At 39.5% G+C, this 17,771-nt stretch overlaps 1 protein-coding gene across 2 annotated transcripts; it reads right to left on the reverse strand.

Moving 5' to 3' along the window:
* Positions 1–101: 101 nt before the first annotated feature.
* Positions 102–17,068, reverse strand: tecpr1b (tectonin beta-propeller repeat containing 1b). 2 transcript variants are annotated; one of them, XM_027139048.2, is made up of 26 exons: positions 16,950–17,068; positions 16,379–16,621; positions 16,086–16,271; positions 15,277–15,399; positions 14,617–14,739; positions 13,939–14,119; positions 13,695–13,792; positions 12,102–12,203; positions 9,993–10,123; positions 9,259–9,668; positions 8,285–8,391; positions 7,988–8,143; positions 7,251–7,400; positions 6,546–6,703; positions 6,177–6,304; positions 5,921–6,023; positions 5,735–5,831; positions 5,088–5,167; positions 4,940–4,996; positions 4,328–4,502; positions 3,116–3,251; positions 2,090–2,182; positions 1,903–2,009; positions 1,666–1,785; positions 581–673; positions 102–426 (listed from the first exon to the last, which is right to left on the reverse strand). In XM_027139048.2, exons 2-26 carry the CDS (start codon positions 16,601–16,603, stop codon positions 424–426), a joined length of 3,342 nt encoding a protein of 1,113 aa, XP_026994849.2. In that variant the 5' UTR covers positions 16,604–16,621; positions 16,950–17,068; the 3' UTR covers positions 102–423. The 2 variants fall into 2 exon arrangements, with proteins under 2 accessions (XP_026994849.2, XP_026994848.2); XM_027139047.2 differs by having other exon boundaries at positions 102–405; positions 16,952–17,031.
* Between the last annotated feature and the right edge of the window lie 703 nt (positions 17,069–17,771).

Genomic DNA, 17,771 nt, shown 5'->3' on the forward strand with positions numbered 1-17,771 from the left:
TTTAGAGTTTTACAGTAAAATACTGCAACTGATACATGACTTTGGGCTCAAAAGAAATTTCTGCTTGTGTCAAAAACACACACACACACACACACACACACACACACAACACCCATGCATCATACACACTTAAGGAAAATAATCAGTAATATAATAGTGTTTAAAATCAGTGTTCACTAAAACTGTGAGTCTTCTGTAACTGTATAAAAGGACATAACATGCTTTAAAGACAAAAGTGATGTGAAGGATTCAAAGTAGCAGCAGTGGGCCATAATTTAGGTTAAACCACTAAGTTTCGGGTTTCTGTGCACGTTCTCCCTGTTTGAGTTTCCTCCTGCCTGGTGCCTGGATTCCTCCAATGGTGCCCCCTGATGGACGGGTGTCCCACTCCGAAATCACAGGACCCTGACCAGGATAAACCGGTTACTGAAAATGAGTAAGAAATATGTTTAAAAAGTGAATCCTTATTTCACAAAAACAGAAAACGCCTGAGAGAGACTGAGTGAGTGAGTGAGTGCTGTGGGACATGGTTAGGTAAGGTTTAGTGAGGAGATTAACACCCTGTAGCATTGCTCTTCACCTGCTCCTGGCTCCTGCTGGTCTGTGGACTGGGAGCGGTGATACGCTGCGGCTCGGTGGCGTTTCCTCTGACTGACAGGTGTTCCCAACCTCCCTGTATTAGCACAAAAGCACATTAACTGTTAATTTCTACTCATGCTTCTCAAAGTGTGGTGCAGAGACACCTACTGTATGTCCCTTGTAATAAAGCTAGGTAGGGTTTGGGTTCTGTAGGTAGACATTCCAGAAATAAAGTACCGTAATCGTTTATTTTTTTAAATGATTATCACCGAGCTGTTGGATTCCGAGTGATCAGAAGGTGTGGATTAATTTTTAATAATAACAGCTCTGCCAGTATTTGCAGCTGCAAGGCACATCATAAGTTTCTATTAACGCACTGGTTAAAGCACATGGCTTTTTCTATGGTAACAGCTCATTCACAGGAACGTGTATTTTGGTTGCTATAAATAAGTTAAGCTTAATAATGAGCATAAAAGGAGTCTCCAAGTGCTTAATAATAGGTTTTTTCTGTCATAGGGATGATGGGGTGGGAGCTGGCTATTGCGTGGCTGAGAATTGATGAAATTGATAAGAAAATGTGGTAAAACTTGTGTATAGCCATAGTTGTCCAATATAAACTGATTTAAAAACAATGATTTGTCATGTAGCTGCAGGGCTACTGAGAGGCACTAAAAAAACAGTGTTTGCTATCATCACAAAATTATAAGTTTCAATAGAAAAGTTGCCACAGACATTTGTAGCAAGAGTCCAAGAGAGATGTCTGTGTTCTCTGGATAGGATACTCTCAAGGCATACTAAGTAACTAATCATGGGTATCTGTGATCTCATACATATGGAAGGGATCATACTTACTTAGATAGTACTTGCCTAAGTGTGGTATGCTATAAAGAAAGTACATTAGCCTTCATGTACATTATGCTAAGGGGAAAAGATTTCCACCAAATAATTAGTTCAACCTGTTATTTGGTCCACTAGCTTGAAAGATCTGCTTTAATCTAATTCATGTGATCCAAGACCAGATTTGGCAACCACGGGAAATGACGGGTAATAAAAAAAAAAAAAAAAAAACAACACATGAAAACTTACACCAATTCCAAAGTCCCATGATAATCCTTTAGGTTGCATTGGTCTCAGTCCAAGCCTGTGGCATATAGTGCCAGATCTCTCTGTTGGAAAACCTGGAACCTTATCAGCGATTATCCAAACCTGGAAAATGATTCACATTGCTATCATAGCCACCAGAAAACACCAGGCTATGGTCTTTTAGGTCCACATTATATTTTGCAGGGCACCACCGTTTTATAGAAGGGAGAGGTTTCATACCTGGTCCAGTGGTCCAATGGAAACTTTGCACACATTACCACAGATGAGCTCCCATGCAGAACCTTGAGGATAACTAGGGGTCAGCCCCTGCCTATACCATAGATTACCTGTTAGAACACACAGACACATCAGTGACAACCACCATTTTCAGTACTTGCAGAGGTTCCCCTTTTTTTTTCTTTCTCACCGGTTTCATCAACAGCAAATACAGAGGTCCTGCCCACAGACACCTGTTTGAGAGTCTGTCTGTTGGGAGAGGGAATGTGGTACCAGCACTCGCCTGCAAAACAATGATAAAATACACATTATTTATCAGCTTTGTGTCACCTGAGCTTATCTTCTAACTGCCTCTGTGGTAGCAAACTGAGCCTAAAATGGCCACAGATTTCAGCACTTACTGGAAGACAGTAAGATGTTCCCAAGACAACTAGGACATGCCTGTTGCCAACCAGGTGGGACTCTTAAAATGCTCAGGCCAATTGCTCATCTTCTAAATTTGGAAAAACTGTGGCACTAAGATAAGGCTTCCACTACTGTAGTTGTCAAGATCTTTACCCTGCTAGTGGCACCCTGGGGCTGATTCCAGGCACCCATGTCATGTGAATATTAAATGAAGCTCTTGACCTATATGTAAATAATTTTATGCATTGCAGCTCCAACAACTACATAGTGACTCTTGCCCCTTGACCTTACTATTTGTCCACCACATATAGCAGACCCCAGCTTCTTATCCATTTGTATGATTTCTCACCTCAGCTCAATGCAGCTTCCTACCAATTTTCCAGCTGCTTTGCAATTACAGTAGTAGTAAAATGTTTGTGTGTATCAAATGTCCAATTAAGGTCATGCCAAGGAGACAATATCTGTAAATAACAAAGTTGCTGTATGGAGAATGAGAGATAACAGCCTTGGCATGACCTTAATTGGACATTTGATACACACAAACATTTTACTACTAAGTGCAAAGCAGCTGGAAAATGGGTAGGAAGCTGCATTGAGCTGGGGCAGTAGTAGCTTAGTGGTTAAGGCATTGAGCTACTGATTAGAAGGTCCCTGACAACATCAAGCTGCCATTGTTAAGAACATTACCTGCTCAGTTGTGTCCTGTTAGTCATGCTAAAAAAGTCTTACTTGTATTATCTTTAAACACAAACCATTGCATTCTTATTGCTATAAAACACAAAAGTCATTCCCTGGCCTTGCTCCATGTCACCTGCTGGGTTTTGGGCTGAAACTGAGCCACGGTAGAAGACTGCTCCGTCCCGTGCGATTGCCCACACCTGGTGTCCTCCTCCAATGGATATGGACTTAAAGGGCTGATCTGTCCCCACATGGAGCCACGAGCTGCCCTACAGTACAGAAACACTCAATCTGAGCAGCGTTCACATTTTACAATGAGCAGAAAATGTAGGACACATGGATTTTGTAGTGTTACTGTTAACTGGGGCTGCGTAGAGAGAGAAAGGTGACCCTCAAGTGCACATTATAAAGCTCACTCTTTACTGAAATATCACTGCAGTCGATGCTGATAATGCACACAATTCAGACAATACTACTGATGAGCACACAGGTAGATTTGCCCTTGCTCTAGACTCTTATTATTATTATTATTATTATTATTATTATTATTATAACAATCAGCAAAGCTACATAAAAAATAAGTGCAGATTTTCTATGTGTAATTCATAAAACTTATGTATGATATCAAAATGAGGTGATTTGAGGGCAGAAAATGTGTGAATTCAATAAGTTCCTTATTACATCATTACATTTTAAAAATTCATTTTAAGGTTTAAATTTTAGTCACATTACGCTTAATTTACAGTTAAATTGCATTAAATAAATCAGTGAAATACTAAGATGCCATAAATCAAACTACACCAAAAGAAATTGTGTCATGTTAGAAGTGGGACTGTAAAATCTAGTGAACCATTAAAATGTAACAAATGTATTGTCTGAAGACTGCATCCAGGTCATCTCTTCAATGCTAATGTGCAGAACTGAAGAACTAATGAGTTCTAATGTGTATCTGCACATGAACATTTATCATTTAATACTGTAGCATGATGACCTGCGGTTTAATATGAGACTAGATTCCATACTACTTACTTTATCTGTTATACATCTTAATCAATTGGATATCGATTTTTATTACTTAACTGCAAATCAAGCATTTTTCAGGTTGTTGAAATGCTGTTCTCTCTCTCTCTCTCTCTCTCTCACACACACACACACACACACACACAAACACACACAGTGAGCAGAGGTTTGACTGATCAGAAACTAACTTCAATGAGTTTCACTGAATACTAATACTAATACTACTACTACTAATAATAATAATAAACTATAGGTGGAATTTGCATGCACACAGTTTATGTTTAGATTTTTTGTGTGTGTGTGTATGGGATGTGTGTCCCCTCACGGCTGGGTTCTCTGCAGTGACGCCCAGGCGACACAGGACGTCTCCCTTCTCACTGATGGCCCACAATGGAACCTGCTCCAAGCTGGTCTGAGCCAGACACGGCAGGATGGTGACATCAATAAGAGGGATGGGTGGGACTTTCTGCCAGGGTCCGATTATAGTAATTTTACATTTCCTATGGAGAATGATGACACACGCATCTGACATACCAGGCTAATTTTTGTTATTTTTAATTAATAACGAATAAATAAATCATAATTGAAATTAATTTTAATTCAAATAACAATCTTTAGGCTATTAAAGAAGCAATCTGTAATTCCCAGTGCCCTCTGCTGTTTGTGATGTGAATTGCAGGTGCACTGAACATGAACTGACCCCACCCCATTTTGGTGAAACTATGTACACCTTGTGAACTGCCGTTCAGGACAAAGAGCAGAACTGAATAGCTGAAATTCAGACACTATACAGATTTATTGGCAGGGCAAAAAATTTGAAAAGGCATATTTAAAATTCTCCTCTTATTAAAAGGTTTTGAATGTTCAGTCCTTTAAATATATTATTATATACAATATATTCAACACAACGTTTATGGTTAAATACAGAAATCTTTACCTGACCCAACGCCTTCTTCTAACAAAGTCCTTTATGGTCTTATACCCATGAAATGTCCTGTATAAAAGTGTCATATGAAATACAGCTCTGATCAGTGACGTAATCGTTACAGCTTATTGGAATAGAGTTCTCATAGGAAAAGACCTACACTGGGAAATCTGCAGCATATTGCCAGCCTTCTTTATCTGTCCCTCCTGGAGTGCTATAGTCAATAACCCAGTCTGTCACCTGCAGAGAAAGACATAACAAATGAGACCTCTATTTGTATCTGGTATTACAGTGCTCCCTAATAGCCAAGGTGTGGAAGGATCCGCCGGATCCTATCTAACTCTCTTACACTTTCCCAAGTCTCCCAAGTGGCACGAAGTGGAAAATCATCATTCATTTTATAACCTGGAGATTTACAGATCAAATTGGTGAGAAAAATGGAAAAAATGTCTTTTCTGGGTCAACACTGGCTAATAATTTAGGCATTAATTGGAGTAGAGACTTAATTTCAACTGCATCTTGTTTGCAGGTCTGTGGCTCAATGTGGAAAAAAAGTGTCATTTTAATTAACTTTTTTTTTGTTTATATTGTTTGAATATATATATATATTTCCCCCAGTACAGAGAAATGTGTCCCATAGATTTAGGTAATCACCCATGCTTTAAAGATGTGCTGGTGGACAGAGAGTAAGAAGTAAAAATGTAGATATTTGAATATTTAAATTTCATATATCAGATCACATATAGAAGAAGAGATAGAGGACACTATGTCTCTAGGATATTAACAACATGTAATGTGTTGGCTAACCCATTTCCACTCTGGGGAGGGGGGTTTGGTGGTCTCCTTGGTGCACTCCTTTAGTCCAAGGGCATCACTCCACATGTAGCGGTCTGTAGGGAGACCCCTAAGGAGTCAAGCAGGTAGAAGTTAATCAGAGTAAATCAGCAGCAGGAGAAAAGCTAGAGACAATCACTACAATGGGGTGTGACTTACTTATTTGTGTAGCCAGTGACAGGGTTCCAGCGCTGGTTCTCATAGATGTAAACGTTCCTGATATCAATCAGTGCTTGCTGATCCGTTTTGCTATCTGGTGTAACTTTCAATTTTAAAATATCAAAAGTTACTGGGACAGTTGTAGTATCGAAGGGTTTAACATGCCAATAATATGAAAGGCGACGCACCAAGGCAAGCACAAGCAAGGCTGCATAGTAACTCTAACGGTCAGGCTTGGTGTATTATAAAGTTTTACCCTGAGCTTGGTTTTCACCATGGCCGATTGTGTAGACCCAAGCGGTGTGATCATAGCCGATGCCCCAAACCACACCCAGACTGTTAGACTCCACCGAAATCAGGTGGCCAGGGACCTGACGCCAGAACCTGAGCCCATATACACACACACACATACATACAAAATACACAAGCACTATCATGCCATACCAAGCAAGGTAATAAAAGACAGCTATATTAAAAACAAAAATTCATGCAAATAAGTAGTGAAAGAGGAGGCACTGTGATGATATGAACATGCAGCAAGCAACTTCTTAAATGCAGAAGAAAAAAAAAAACAGTGACGGATTAAGAAAAAAAAAAAGAATAGGAATAAAACAGCAAGTCGTACATCTGTTCACAGGGTAAATACTGAGCAGGAGCTTCTAAGCAGGGTGAAGGCTCGTGCACCATGATATCCCCTTTGGTGGTAACAGCCCACAAGGCTTGCTTGGATGGAGGGCCATGGAGAGCTCTGGACTCACAGCAAGACTCGTTCAACAGAGACAGCTGCAGGAAATTCACAGACATCTTACTATTGTCGTTGCACATCCAGATAATATTATTTTTTTATTACTAGCGATTCAGTCTAACTATGACTATGAGGCAGGCTTTGGATCTCACATGAACTGAGACAACCTTGTGTTTTGAACAGAGCCTTTAAGAGCCTCAATTCAATTCAACTACATTTTCATTTGTGTAGCTCTTTAGCCGAAGCTCTAATGATAGACATTGAGGACAAAGCAGAAATCCAGCGACACTTGAAGGAAAAGTGTCCTGAGATACCATGAGGAATAAACCAGAGATGAACTCAAAAGAGAAATCATTCTCTTCTTATTGACAATGGATACTGGAATGTCATTACAACTGTCTATTATAAAGCAATACTACAGTAAGTCTGTTGGCAGGATGTTAAGTATAAGCATGTTATAAGAATATAACAGGGTATGAGATGAGCTGTGGCCTCTAATTCCTGAATGAATAAATCGTTTAAATGAACCACTGAGTTGCAGTTTGCTTATCTCTTGATGAGTATTTGGCATTGTTGCTGAATTACCCAGCTCTTCATGTCTTGCTGGGACTCTGTAGTTAGTAGAATAGGCCATCTCCGCCTTATCCTCTCAGTTGTATAGATAGCCAGAGCATACATGGACTCCCACTGTACTGGAACGAGAGCTGTAACTTCCCTCATCACAGCATAAAGATACTGAGACAGGAAATTATAGAGTAAAAAAAAATAAAGAAAAAAAAATATTACACCTACATTATAACACATACATGACTTGTGCATAATGAAATGCTCCAGTGTTTATAATGTCCTTATAGCACAGCACATCAGAGATCTGAAATTACCATTGGCAAAATTTTGCCACATTTCCAAGTATAAAGAAAAAGACCGAAAGCATGTTTACTAAAGGCCAGTTGTTGGGACACATAAATGTTGGTGAAATTTTAACCTTTTGAGATCCCTTCAGTCAAAGTTAAGCATATAGTCGATCACAAAGGTAGTCACTTACTTTTTTTTTAATTTTTTTTTTACTTCATTTACTCACTTTCCACCTGTCAATGTTAATTCATTGTCTGTGGTCACACTTCAAATTTGGAACATTTACCAATAGGGTTGAGCTTTTAGACTTTCATTATAAGTGTGGTTTGTGGAAATACTGTAGGTTTTCCATTTGTTTCTAAGTTCAAGCTCTTGCTCATAAAAACTGCATGTATAGAATTGGTATGAGCTTTGCTAAATATTCCTTCACGTTTTGTTCTGTGAGCACCAGATTGTGTACTGCTTACCTTCTTTTCCTGGTTGTGTGTATAGTAGAGGTAGATTATGTCATCATGGGGAGCTTCACTGCCCCTGACCTGCTCCAGGGTCACACACACCTCCTCTAACTGATGGGGCTGCCAATCCCTCAACCAGCACATGGCCACTTTTTTCACACTGACAGACTAGTACACAAAAAAACCTTTATAATCGTCAGCTTACTACTACAGTCCAGTGGAATATATTAGATCCTACCTGCTATAACTTTAATGTAATTACAATTCCTCTGTTTAAATGTATATCGCAGGTGTAGGTGTTGTGTGTACCCTCTCCATGGTGTTGTCTTTCTCTTGCTGTGTTCTCTCTGTCATTGGGACCTGGCCACCGGAGACCCTAAGAGCAGGATTGATGGAGGCAGACAGAGGCCCTTCATCTGGGAGAGAGAAAATAGAAAGGTTCATGTCTTAAAACATAAACACAATTGATTTCACAAAATGAAAACACTGCCTTCACTTTCCGGTTAACTCTGTGTTAGAGGTCTTCACGGGTCCACTTAGATCCGAAAACCCGAGGCCCGACCCGAGACCCGAGTGGGTTCGGGTCTAAAAGTTTCACGTGTGCCTCGGACACGGGTCGGGTCTAATAATAGCGGCATCGGGACTCGGGTAGTTTAAAATAAATGTGTTTTTACCGAACGGACCTGAAAAGACCCGAACTACTGTATCTCGCGTGTGTGCATTGACTTGAGTCCTTTTCCAACCGCTCCTCTGTTTGCCAAGACCGCTTACGACATCGTATGTCTGGCGGTAAGCTCATTTTCATTGAAACAGACCTGTTAATCAATTTTGAATCCACATTGTAGCGGATACTTTAGTGTAGAGTTACGCAACATTCGGGTCCAGTCGGGTTAAAAAAATTGCTGTCGGGTCGGATTCGGGTCTAATTTTTTCGGGTTTGTCTCGGGTCGGGGCTTTATTAAAAAAAAATAATTGTGCATGTCAGGTTTGGGAAAAAAGTGCTTTGGGTCACTTCGGGTCGGGTACATTTTTTAGACCCGAGAAGACCTCTACTCTGTGCCTGCCTTTTTGGATAAAAAAGGTTTGCTTCAGCTCGGTGCACCTTTTTTCAGGTCCAAAAAATGCCTCAAATAGAGCCTGAAACTAGCAAGAGTTTGATTTGATTTGCCAATCAAATACGTTCTAAAATATTATACATCTGTAAACACTTTAAAATGATGAACAAATACGTAACTAAAATACAATACTAATTATGATATACAAATATTATGCTAATTATGTACCTGGCATCTCCAGCCAGCTGACGTTCGTGTTGGAATCTATCTCGCATTGTCCTGCAGTGATCCATGCCCATAGTGGCCGTTCCTTCTGCTTTATGGTTTCTCCCAGCTCCAGGGGGTACACAGCTACAGATTTCTCTGCCACGCTGGCTGAGGGAACTTTCATCTCTGCCAGATCCACATTACTCCATGGCAGCTCGCTGCCTTTTGGTTGGCTGGCTGAATTCTGGCGAGGCGCATCAGCCTCTCCTGCCTTCTCTTCATCTGCGTCAAGCAAAGGAGTGCCGTGTTCAGTTAGCAGGGCTGGTACAAGGCTTTCACCAGTGACTTTAGGACTGTTAGCACTGTCTTCGCAGCCCAACACCGAACCCTCGGTAGGTGCGGCAATTTGAGCGCTGATGAAGCAAACATCACTGTGCGGCACAAGACAGAGAGAGTGGGGGAATCAGAGCCATATAGCACCGTAAATAATATACTGGGAATATTTGCAGGAGAGGTGTGCATCAAGCCTGTGGCAAAGCAAAAAGATTGTTTACTCTCATGGGGGCAGGAAGTGATCAAAACGTCACCGGACCAGAGAAATGTATACAGAGAATGTAACAGTCAGGGCAGTTGTGATTGGTCAGAGGAATGAGCAGGAATATGCACTCTGATCGTATCTAAACAGCGCCATCTCCTGGTGATAAATAGCCCCGTGGGAAGAAGTCATAAAGAAATTTTAAGTGTGCTTCACTTACCTGGGCTTGTTGGTGGTAGGACTGTTATCCACTTGGGCACACACAGGAACCCATGCCTGTCCTGTCACCTCAGAGTGGGTCACGCCATGGCGGAAGTAAAGACTCCTGTCCTCACTGCCAACACCCCACACCTGCAATGTATGACCTTTTACATTTAATCATAAGATTTTAACGGATTAAAAATGGCATCATTGAAATGCATTATTATATCATGATCTGCCATGCCCTTATTAGACAGGTGTATGTGACAGGTCACTGCCTCACATAAACCTGCCATGCCTTTAGTTCTGGATTAACCGATTACCAAGTTATTTTTATAACTGAATACAAAATTATGTTACAGCAGAACCTGGGACTCCAGTATGAGTCTGGAGCTTTGGCCTAACCTTTTGAGCAAAGTATCTATTAGCAGAAGCAGAGATCTGAGACGGCTTAAATTTTATACTCATTAAGCACCACAGCGTAAACCAATAAAAGTCAAGAGCTAAAGCAGATATTCAGGTCAGGACATATTCTTCTGAATGTACACAAGCTTCTTATCAAAGTGTAAATATCAATAGTCATACCTTTGAGACTACTTAACATAAATTCATGTAGTCTGTGATGGCGTTTAAGTCGTACTGTAGTTTAAAGCTGTGTATATCATACATTCACCACCTCTAAAGGTCTTCGTCCAGCATTTTTACCTGCTGGCTCAGCTCTAATAAACGACGTATTGTCAAGTTAAACAAAATTAAAGTAAGAAAGATATCAACTCTGTATGTGAAGCCATAGCCAAAGCTGCTGGGAATAAAATGTGAAATATGAGCATGTGATGTTAGAGCCAAACCCAAATTAGATATGCTCCCATATGGCTGTCCAGGCTTGAGAGTATAGTAGGAGTATATATTTGGCCGGGATAAGCTGTGTCCAGCGTGCAGAACAGGCAAGTGTGGGGTTTGAATTACAGACAGACAGAAAGATAGAGATAGAGAGAGCGCTAGGTAGAGAAGGACAAGGAGGGGTTTGCATCTCTAGCAAGCATTACTATGAAACTCAATAGTTCCAGCACTTCAACCAAAATATGACTCCCAGAGAAATGTGACTCTGGCAAGGAGGAATGGGAAGGTGTGAGTTGTCTGTAGCTCTGCATGCACATGTTGGCCAGAGGATCTAATGACACATAATTCTGCATGTGAGAATGCTAGTGTAATTAGATCTGCCCCCTAGCCGTCTCTTGACAGTGCATCATGGTTTAAAGACAGACTGGAGTCATTAAATAAATAAAAAAAATCACTACACAATTACAGAATTTCAGCCAAATCACACCATGATGCTGACTATCAGTTCACCGCTTTGATAAGCTCATGTGACCTGTGCATCTGATGACTTCCTGTGTCCTTATGATGTGTGTACTAGTCACTGGTGAACTGAGAGAGAGTAGAATAATGAGAATATACTGTAACGGCCTAGTATCAGCCAAAGTTTTCCGAGCTAGCCTGAACCTCAGGCTAAATGTCTTTTAGCACACGTATGATAAAGTTCTAATCATTTCAGTGTTACATAAATTAGAGCAATAAAGTTCTAAAGTGCATAATGATTATTAGCATAAATCTGCATTTCAATCACAAGAGGCTTTATAAATAAATAAGTTACAACCACATACATTTGAAAGAATATTGATTGACTGATTGTATTTTCTTTTTTTGTCTTTAATATTTAAATTCACCTAAAAATTCAATGAAATTTCAATATGAACACATTGTGTGCTAATGGAAAGACGTGTCATTTGCTTGAAATGAAATATCTTAAATTACTTGGAAAAAAACGTCTATAAACCAATCAACACTACTAAAACATACTGTATCATAGTATATAATTGCAGTGCAATTTTCCACCACTCAGTTCAGCGTCTCATCGGTTACAGAGAGGTGGAAAATTGTCCGAGGTATAAACCTGAGACTCTGTACACTCTGGCAGTATACCGGTCATATAAGCTACAGTTTTGACCTTGAGTGCATGCTTGTGTTGTGTTTCTGTAAAGGCACTGAAGTACAGGAAAAGAAATGTAATAGCTGGACTGTAACATCCTCTACCCAGCACTATTTCTAACACTTTGCTGTTCCTCACCTGGTCACCGGGCCCCACACTGAGCATCGTCATGTCCCCACCAACACTGATCCAGCCAAGGCCAGTGGCATTGTGGGAGTTCACACCTCTTCTGAACCATACCTATGATGCGCATGTACTCATTTGGTTTTAACAAAAGGGTTCAAAAATCTTGATCATTTATTCAAAGCAAACCATGTTATTAATCAACAATGCACTATAAACATTTTCTTTAATGTTATACAGACCCAAATCCTGCTGTCTACATGGCTGTGGATATTTCTGATTATACACACAAATCTGTTGAATTCTAAAAACTGTTGTTTCATTGTCTAACAGCACAGCTCTTAGACACAGTAATACCATAGCATAAAGCTCTGTCTCATATAACAAGCAAAAAAATAATCAGTGACTTGGTGAAGATTTCTGTGAGATGTTTATTAAGCATTTTTGGAAATAGTTTACGTCTTCTGCCACGGGTAAGCCTTCACTATAAAGAAAACTGTGATTTCTTGGTAACAAACTGTATATTTATATATATATATTTTGGTCCTAATTCCTTCAGGAGAAAGTGTGCAAATGGTTTTATGCCACTTGTGTAATTCCAAGCTTCGTAGCCTCTTAACCGTCTAAAAGAATTCCTAATCAACTGGTCTCAACTTACCATTGAAAGAAATCTTCAGTTTAATATGGTAGCATTAATGTAGCTATTGTTACTGCAGAGTACCAGTGCTGTACTCTAAAACTGATACAACTCCTGTTGTGATGCAGCATATTTTTAATTTGGTGTAAAATGAATTATTTCTTTGCTATGTATGGTATGTAGTAGAGAGCTACATCGGGATTGCAAATCTGACAGGAGAGGGCGGTTTCACCTTTGCCCCGGGCGGGAGTGGGCGGTCAGAAAATTTAGCGGGAGATCCGGGGGATCCGGTGGGATTTGGCGTGTAGCCTAATAATCAGAATGGAGTGAACACATGACGTTGAGAAGAAGATTAATATTAGCATTAGTATTAATTTATCTTATTTAATTGCAATCATGTTTAATTCTGTTATTCTGGACTTTAGCCTGAACTAATAATTAGTCTGATCATTTGTATACAATCAAAATGTTCACAAGCTCTCAAGAAAAAATCCACGGGAGTGGGCGGGAGTGGACACAAACATTGCGGGTGCGGGCGGGAGTGGAACACGCAGCTTGCAGGCGCGGGTGGTCCTGGTCAGAAATTCAGTGGGAGCGGGTGGGTGCGGGTTTATAAAAACAGTCCTGCGCAGGGCTCTAGTATGTAGTACAATATGTGTATTGTATAAGTACCCGGAATGTCCCGTATATTGCCGGCCATTGTACATTTTTTTGTTTTAAATTTGTGTGTGCATTGTTTTTTTAATGCAAAATTATTTTAGGGAATACTTTAAATTGGGAGTTTTTTGAAGTGGTCTCATACTTTCGGATTACGTTTTGACACTATAAGAATGTAAAGTGAAAATCTACTTGTCCTTTATCTGTAAAGTTTGAGGATGAATGTAGTAACCTTCGCAACATAATCGCTGACTAATAGGCCAAGTAAATGCTAATGTACTGTATATGCAGAGTGTAAAACTAGCAAATCCTACTTTCTTGTCCTTGGTGATTGCCCAGACCACACTGACCCCCACTGCTACATGGGCAGCTTTGGTATGAATTGGAGGATCCACCGTCACCCATGATGTACCTGAACAGAGAGAAAATCCAGAGACTCCATCACTGTGTGAAATCACTGACGCAGCAGTAACCTGTGTTCGGCCTGTGTTCTTCGTTTAAACTATGAATGAAGTGAGAATTATGAAGTGAGAACAACACACAGCATAAGGTACTGACCTTTAGGGCAGTGTTTGTGGATGCCTGTCCTGACGAGAAGCTGTCCGTCCCACAGCACGGCCCACAGCAGGTCTCCTGGACCGGCGCTTATTTGTGCGACTTCAGTGGATTCAGGGATAGGGATGTTTTCCCATTCTGTGCCTTCTGGATTCTGCTGATGAATGCCTGAACGAAACCACACCTGAGCACAGGTGTACATTCTTTACATCCTTGCAGTCTCGTATTATTTTAGAGAGGATTCTATAATACTTAAGTGTAAAAAAACATCAGAGTTGCACTGACCTCTAGTGGACAGAAATGTGCCTTATTTAAATGTTTACATAATTTTATGTACATAACCCTTCCCTTTTTATAACAGAAAATAAATTCTGTGTAGAAACTACACCAATATAATATGTAATATTAAATTCAAACATCAAATAAATATAATGTGTACGTGTTCTTGAAGACAACAATCCAAAAAAGCAAGGAAAATCAACACAAAATACGTTGAAAGAGAATTTTTAATCTGAGATTATTAAAAAAATGGTCGGTGAATGAGTCAGTGTTATAAATAATATGCATTATGTTACATGCTCTGCATCTCTTTCAAAGCCAAGTAATAATATTCATTTTTGTAATATTAATGTTCATTTTTTTTTAGCATCAGGTCTTCATTAAAAAAATATGAGGTCTTACCTTTCCTTGCTGAGATACGGCCCACAGGGAGACGGGTTTGTCTGGTCTGTCGCCCATGTCCCAGCCTCCACAACTAATATCACTGAAGGGCTCTGGAGGAGGTCGGCCTTTGTCTAAAGGCACCTACACCAACACACACGTGCATGCACACACGCGCACACACACACACACACACACACACACACACACACACACACACACACACACACACACACACTACTCTTAAAAAATACATGTTTTTTGTTAAATAAATCTAATATATATATATAGATTTATTTAACAAAAAAACATGTAAAAGTTGTGATTCACCCCCGCTGTTGTCATCAGTAGTCACATAATTAGATTAGTGGAGTTTGCAACTAAAAGTCTCATGACATTTCAATGTAAATACATCTGTTCCTTGAAGGCTGTAGTTTGTTACCTAATTTAGCTAAAAAGTATTATAAAGTAGTTATCAAGGACAAAGTCCAGGAAATGTGTCAGTCAGGGTTGTTTTTTAAGAAATACCCCAAACTTTGAAATTACACTTTAGCACCAATCAGTTTCCCTGACTTCATAAAACTTGGTTTCCTTGGCACAAAGCCAATACTGCTAATCACCCTGACAATAACATACACACAGCAAAGCATGGGGATGGTAGCATCATTGACCTGATTATACCTTGGCCCATAGTCCAAGTGCTTTATATTTCCTGTAACGAAGCCACCTTCTCCGGCGGACACACGAGTTCCACTTCTTATCTTTAGTGAAGGTAGTAGGGAAGTCCACAGCATATTCCCAGCCCTGCAGGACAAAACAGCATTGTTGTGAAAGTTCATTTAAAAAAAAAAAAAAAAAAAGATACTTTACTCCAACATCTGGGTGCAGCTTTGATGAGGAAAATGTTTTTGGACAGGTGATGAATTTTGATATTAGTTATATATACACACACTGCTTTGTTTGTTATTTCTTTTGCACTTTAATATATATTTATATAAATTTTAGGTTCCTTGTACATAATGTCTGTCCATACACCTCCAGAAAAGATATGAAACTGCATTTGTCGATAGAAAAACTTTGTGATTTGGATTCAAGTAAATACTATAATTTTTACATTTAAGGCAGTGGTTTGAATCTAATCCGGTGTAAAATTGAGAATAAAACAAAAGTCATACAGAATTGCTCAAAGATTAATATTATGTAATAAATGCACGTTACACCTATCTGACATATTTGTACGTGCCTCATATCTTAAGAGTTGGAATATAGTGTTACGATCCTTTGTGGGTCTTAATGCTGAAAGTTTAACAATTTTTTAGTCTAATGCTTAAAGGATCACCAGGATTTAAGGGGAATTGTTGTTTTATTGAAATGTATACCTATCCGTACAGTGCTTATAATTTAGGAGAGTGTATTGTTGTATTTTTATTGTTCATTTTGTTCTTATGTTGTTTATATAATGCCAGTGTCCTATCTCATATTATACTCACCCCAGTAGATGTGGACTCTCTGCCACAGCTTTCATCATCCACGTACCAGTCTCCTTCCCACTCCCAGTTCTCAGATGGCAGGTGAAAGCTGTGTAGTGGCTGTGGCTTCATGCCAAACTCGTCAGTCCACGACCAGCGATCTGTGGGCAGGAGCGTGTCCGTGTATCCCTCTACTGGATTCCATCTCTGCAAGACATTCATCCAGTACATTACATAAAAAGACACATTTTTCCAGCTCAAAGCACAGGGCTGGTGTTATACTAGACTGTACTGTATAGAGTACATTCATGTACCTGGTTCTCGTAGGTTTCCTCCTGATGACGTATGATCACGTCACTGGGAAGTACATTGAGGTAAACCTGTTGATCAAAGCCTATGGCCCAGCAGCACATATCAGCAGCAGTTATGCGTTTCAGCTCCAGCTGATTCTCCATGCATTGCTGCCAGCGCCCCCTAGTGATGCACAAGCTGTACACCTTCCCATACACATCTACAGCCCAAAACACTGAGCTCGGCATGGTGGAGTGCTAGCAAAACTGAGGTCAAACACACACACACACACACACACACACACACACACACACACACACACACACACACACACACACATTGACATAATTATTACATCTCTTACCTTGACCTTAGTAACCAAAAAAAAAAAAAAGCTAAATCTAACATTAGAAATAACATTTACTCGAGTTAATGTTTTATATTTACATTTTTAAAACATCTGATACATCATTATTTTTTATTTATAATACCGTTTTAAGGCACACGACGGTCAAAATACCATAAGTGATGCCAGCTGAGCCCCAGAACATCAAACAGAACTTGTTATGTAAAGACTTCCATAAAGAAACTTACACCTTATAATAGTGAAGAGTCTGCAGGCCTCCAGCATCCACAAGCTGCTCTCTTACAGCACCATCAGTTTATTCTAGGGGAATATTATAACAGACTCACAACAGGAAGAGGCGGGACCTTCTTTCGGATTGGGTAACAAGTAGGAAAGATGTCAAATTCCGCCCTGCGATTGGATGGACGTGTGGGCTCGTATGTTGTTTTTTTTCCGTTGCTGTTATAGCTTTAGGAATTTTAATTATTTATTTGTTACCGAATCAATTATTCAAACTCAAGAGCGATACGTGAGCGATAATTTACTGTCCTCTTTTTATGTACCATACATCACTTTTATTATATTCTACATGTATTAAATGAAGTGTTTCATTTAAACCACTGATGAATTGAATGACATGTAGATAGAAAGCTGTTCGTTGATGTAACGTGTACTTTCTGTTGCAAAATATTAGTGCTTTATAAATAATTTTGTGATTAAGAAATTAATTAAATGTACTGTCTTAAAACGGGATGTTTAGAGGACCTGAGGTCCACTGTACCTGGCCCAAAGGTTGCCAGATCTGCGCGAAAAAACCGGATGGACTTTAAAATACACAAACACAATAATCCGCATTTATTTAACACATTTAAATCTTGTAATAACTGTATATCCTGCACTTGCTGCTGTTGCACTCTGGTTAGACCTAAACTGCATTTCTTTGCCTTGTACTTGTACATGTGTAATGACAATAAAGTTGAATCTAATCTAATCAAATCTAATAAAGACTGTCGATGTTAGCTATATTATTATTTTGTAGTACCATACATAAGTATGTAATATCATATATT

The sequence above is a fragment of the Tachysurus fulvidraco genome, chromosome 15 (assembly GCF_022655615.1).
Source record: "Tachysurus fulvidraco isolate hzauxx_2018 chromosome 15, HZAU_PFXX_2.0, whole genome shotgun sequence".
Lineage (NCBI taxonomy): Eukaryota > Metazoa > Chordata > Actinopteri > Siluriformes > Bagridae > Tachysurus > Tachysurus fulvidraco.